This window comes from Centroberyx gerrardi, chromosome 23, assembly GCF_048128805.1.
Source record: "Centroberyx gerrardi isolate f3 chromosome 23, fCenGer3.hap1.cur.20231027, whole genome shotgun sequence".
NCBI classification, from domain to species: domain Eukaryota; kingdom Metazoa; phylum Chordata; class Actinopteri; order Beryciformes; family Berycidae; genus Centroberyx; species Centroberyx gerrardi.
The window spans coordinates 5,762,023-5,767,461 of NC_136019.1; the positions used below are offsets into that span (position 1 = coordinate 5,762,023).

At 40.2% G+C, this 5,439-nt stretch overlaps 1 protein-coding gene across 2 annotated transcripts in view; it reads left to right on the top strand.

The window, feature by feature from the left end:
- Positions 1-3,682, top strand: part of ccnb3 (cyclin B3) — a 12,056-nt gene extending 8,374 nt beyond the window's left edge. For both annotated transcript variants that reach the window (XM_078291813.1, XM_071903557.2), the window contains 4 exons: positions 367-522; positions 904-1,053; positions 2,569-2,699; positions 3,010-3,682. In XM_078291813.1, the coding sequence (XP_078147939.1) occupies positions 367-522; positions 904-1,053; positions 2,569-2,699; positions 3,010-3,079 (507 nt within the window). In that variant the 3' untranslated portion in view covers positions 3,080-3,682. The remainder of the gene's footprint in view (positions 1-366; positions 523-903; positions 1,054-2,568; positions 2,700-3,009) is intronic.
- The last annotated feature ends 1,757 nt before the right edge of the window (positions 3,683-5,439 follow it).

Below are 5,439 nucleotides of genomic sequence, written 5' to 3' on the forward strand. Positions count from 1 at the left end.
TCGGAGTAAATGATGTTATATCAGACAGACTTCTCTTGTAGAAAAATGTTGTAGCATGACGTGTTTGAGTTAATTTGCCTTACTTGACATCGCACGTCCTGCGATGTGACTATTGCGCATGCGCACATCGCGATGACGATGCTGAAACGATATATTGTGCAGCCCTAGTTTTCACATGACAACAGCAACATGCAAAACATTTTTCCCCATCATATTTGCTTTACTGTAGTTTTTACTACACACAATTGGACTTTTAATTGGGGAAATATGATTACTTGTCGAGACAAATTTTTCTTTGTGTAAACAAGGCCTCTCTTACCCACAACGCTCTGTGTCTCTCTCCCCTCCCCTCCCATGATCCTCCAGGAGCGCAGCCCGCCGTGCGTGGACGACTTCCTGTACATCTGCGACGACGCGTACCAGAGGGAGGAGCTTATCTCCATGGAGGCCGGCATCCTGCAGACGCTGGGCTTCGACATCAGCATCCCCATCCCCTACCGCTTCCTCAGACGCTACGCCAAGGTGTGTGTGTGTGTGTGTGTGTGTGTGTGGGGAGGGATTTCCCTGCATAGTGTAGTCCTTGTGTTTCCTGCCCCCCCCTAAAGTAAATTTAAAGCTGCACTAGGCAAGAAAAATAGTGCCAAGTCCTTTCTGAGTATGTTTTCTTAGCATCAGTTACAGTAGTGTCTTCTCCTTGCTTTCGAGTTTCAGAATGAGTTTCAGTAGTTTTGTTTTTACCCACAAAGCTCATTTTTTTTTAGCCTTCAACTCCCCCATCAACTCAAAATCCAGGGACAGCCTTGTGTTTGTCCCAGATTCTCTGTCTCGGTGTTTGTCCTGCCTCACCTGTGTGTGTGTGTGTGTGTGTGTGTGTGTGTGTGTGTGTTTGCTCTCTGTCGGCAGTGTGTGAGCGCAGGCATGGACACGCTGACGCTGGCCCGCTACGTGTGTGAGATGAGCCTGCAGGAGATGGAGCTGGTGCCGGAGAGAGGCTCCCTGCTGGCCTCCGCCTGCCTGCTGATCGCGCTGGTCACCAAAGACCTGGGAGGATGGGTGGGTACCAGGACTGCCAGTGTCCTCTAAAAATCCACTTTGAATTAGGGCTGGACGATATGGTTGAAATCACTATCATGATAATCATAAGGATTTTTTTCGATATCGATATGGCTCACATAAGCGAAATCACGTTAAATAATCAAATTAATGTTCATCATATTGAACCGAATGGTAATGTTTGGTGTGATGTCAAACTAAACTGAAATTTTCACATAATATTCCTACCATACTTCATTTTGTCAGAGTTTCTAAATAAAATTAGCTTGTTCTCATCAGTTCAGACAGCAGAATTGTGCGTCTCGATATCCCAAAATCACCATATCATCACAATATAATCCCACTGAAAGACGATAAACGATAATATTGAATTATCGTCCAGCCCTACTTTGAATTGACTAAAGTGGACCGGATGTGACTGAAATTCAATATTAATGGTAAAATGTATGTGATGTTGACACAGGAAAGCAGGGTGCAGTGAAACAGGTAGATTCTGTCCAGAGTTGACTGACAAATGCGCGGTTTTTCGGTTTCTTGAAAGATTTGAGCGTTCTGCTGATACTCGCCTTTTACTGAGGGGAATCCAGATATCTTCCAACCTTCACTTGAAAAAGTTGGAGGCAGGAAAATGCTCCTCATCATGCCGAGTGTTTTCTGCCATGATGCGGCTGGCAAACGTTTGTTTTTGGCAGTCTGAGTCTAGTAGAAGAGATCGTGAGATATTACGAGAACGACAGACTACAGAACAAAGGCATGGGGACTGTAATGTGTTTGGGTCAATCAGCTGTAAAAAAACGAAACTAAAATGTTGGTTTTGATGCATTTGACAGACAGGTTGGGGTTTGAATTTCTGATTTTGACCCTCTCCACCTTCTGCTCCTCTCGTCTCTCAATTCATCCGTCTATTTCTGTCTCAGCGCTCCTTCATCCTGCAGCTTCACTCTGGTTACAGCCACTGAAGACTGTTTTCTGTTTCCTGTACAGTTTTTTGCAGAAGTGGGGGCTGCTGTTATCGTTGACATTATCAGAATCTGGACTTTGATACCGATGCTAATTTTGATAAGAAAAACCATCAAGCAATGTAATGCTTGATGGTTGCTGTATGGTATTTTTTTACATCATTATTCAAAATTTTATCTAAATCGCAATATGGCCCACTGCAATTTTCAAATCTATTTGTTAAAGGTGAAATGTGTGTCAAAATACCATTTTAAATTAAATATTGTCGTGCTGCAGAGACGTCCTGCCTACACATCATATTCTACAGACTTAAGAAAACATCTTTGTTTGGTACAGATCCCCGCAAAAATCACACCATAATCATTTTAATATGTTTTTCAATGAAAATGAGAATAATGATGTAAAAATGATCATTCCCTCTAATATCGCAAATCATATCGCAATTGCAAAATCAGTCAAAATAATCGCAACTAGATATTTTTTCAAAATCGTTCAGCCCTAATGCACGTGCAGGAAACTTCTGCAGCTCTAACTGTCGTCTCTCTGCCGCTTCAGTCTCCCATCCTGCGGTTCCACTCGGGCTACCAGCCGGCAGATTTGGCCCCCGTGGTCAGGAAGCTGCACGCCATGCTGTCGGCGCCGCCCGACGACAAACTGGGGGCCGTCAGGAGCAAGTACTCGCACAAGTAAGCACGGTTAAAATACTGTACATTTATCTTTTTAATCGCTTTCTGTCCCCGTTAAGTAGAGTGCTGCATCAAACCCTGGTGCAACCCATATATGTTGTATTTTTAGGTGACAAATGCTTGGCTAAAAGTGGATACACACACACACACACACACACACACACACCTCTAGCACGACCTAAAAACTCCACTCCATTTACACTGAAATGTTTGTGTTTTTGCTAATTACATGCAGCTGTGAGTGAATATTTTAAGCCGATTTAGTTTCTTGGTTTTAAATTGTTCTTTTTCCTGTTTTTTTTTTTTCCAGGGTGTTTTTTGAAGTTGCGTCTCTTCCAGTAGTGGACATCGACATTTTGGAGAAGGCTTTATCTCAGTGACACGCCGCCAAAAGATTTCTCAAAATTGAGTGAAAATATGTACATTTTCCCTGAGAGGTACCTGTGTATATATTTTGTTAATATGTTTAATATTTATATCAATGTAGTCTTGTCTGTGTTGTTTCATATTATTGGAAATAAATATTTTGCAATCCTGTTTGTAATTGAATTTAGTTTTAAAGCAAGGGGTTGTTGTTGTTACGAGGTTGGCCTTGTTTTATGCCAGTTTATTAAGTTTTGTGCCAGTTATAGATGATAATGACTCTAAGTATAATTGTTCTTTTAGTGTTAAAACATTTGTAAGATTTAATTTTAAAACTTTTAAGGATAAAAGAAAAAAAAGCATTTGTTGGTATTTTGTAAGCCCCCTATGTATGTGTGTTTTTTTTTTAAGTGCAGAAAAGGGTAACTGTACAAGTTGGTCAGTGTGTACATTCACTATTGAACACACACACTTACAGTTATTCATATTATGTGTTAGTGAGCAGGTATGTGCGTATTTGCATGCATTGTACAGTGTTTATCATGTTAATACCACTACGCTAATGGATCATTTGTATACAAGACGACAGGATGATGTGCTATTTTTAAATGGCTGTGATACTCTTGAAAATAAAGTAAAGTGTTTCATAAAATTGTTTCAGAGAATTTCTTCCTTTGAGCAGCCGGACAGCAGCAGCACTCTGTGAAGTTACTGTAGTTTTCTTTGACTGAAGTGAGTTTGTAAGCACCAGGTTTTCCCCAAATCTTGACAGATGAAGGAAGGAAGAGGGAACCTTAAGTGCCAAGTGACAGTTGTGCCAGAACAAAAGACAGCCTGGGGTTTTTCAAATTGGCTATTACTCACTATAAAAGCAGACGTTGAATAGAAAATACACAATATATCAAATCTAAACAAAATGGTTTCAGTTTGCCACTTAGAATCCACCTTTTATGAAGTCTTGTAATCACCTAACCAAAACAAATTTGCAGGAATAGTCAGTTTTGCTATAAAACGCAAACAAAGACAATGGGAAATAAAATGAATTTGATGTTCAATTTCTCCCAAATCATATTCCCGTTTCTATAGCTAATGATAATATACTTGACCTTCACTGTGCACAGAGAGAGGGATGCTCCGTTTAATGTTTTCTGGCAGACTTATTTTAAAGCTAAAGCTTTTTTTTTTACTCCAAAGGAGCCAAAAATCAAAGTAATGCTGTGACATTTTACTTTTTTGATATTTCCAATTAGTATGCACTTGCAAAAATTGTGGTGGATAAAAGCATTTCAGCTCTTCTTCCTCCTGCACTCACTCTAATATGGTTCTTGAAGTAAAAAAGTGACTTCCACCCCTGTCTTTGGCTTAGTTTTATTTCTTGTCCTAGCACTCTTCACTATTTGTCACCTTGTATTGTTGATGTTATAGGGATTTAAGCCTATTAAGCTTATTCTACTACTGATCTAATTGAAAGTTGCTTGGAGTAAGAGCATCATATAAATGCCTAAAACCTAAGATCTATTATATACAGCTTGTGATATGCCATACGGCCACTAGAGGTCAGTGATGCACCATGATCCTTTCCTCTCTCTAATCAAACATGGGGTTCCAACTGTATATTATTCTAGTCACAGACCCTTCTCTGCAGAGCCGCCTGGTGCTTATCAGAGCCAGGTCGAACAAATATTTATGACACAAGATCAGTCGCTTTCTTCATTTCATCATTTCAAACTTTCAATTTGCTGCCAACAGAATCCAAAGAGAATCACAGAAGTCCTATTTGTGCAACAGGAAAATCGAGTGACATGAATATTGAGTGAAATCTTGTCCCTCCTCGTAGCCAAATGGAAACTAGGCTGGGGATTTCACGTTCAGTGGTACATGATGGTACATTCAGCTCTTACAAACACACACACAGCCAAGTGGAGGTTTAGAATTGGACTTATAGATTGAGTGTTCAAGATATGAGGAACAACTCAGGTGACTGCAAGTGCCAAGAATGCCAAATCGATACTTGTGTCCTTGTGGAGAACGATCTTCGTGGAGTGGAGAGGATGAGCTTCTCAAGCCAGTGAGCACAGAGAAGCTTCCTTACAGTTAGTTAAGACACACCGGAGTTCTTTTTCCCAGCTGTTTCAACTGGCTCTGTACTACAGACTATAGTATGGAAGTGGATTAGGGCCACATGTGAAAAGTGTTTGAGTTTAAAGTCAGAATTCTGAGATTCTGAGCTTAAAGTCAGAATTCTGAGAATAAAGTCAGAACTCAGAATTCTGACTTTAAACTCAGAATCTCAGAATTCTGACTTTAAACTCAGAATCTCAGAATTCTGACTTCAAACTCAGAATCTCAGAATTCTGACTTTATTCCCATTCAGTCT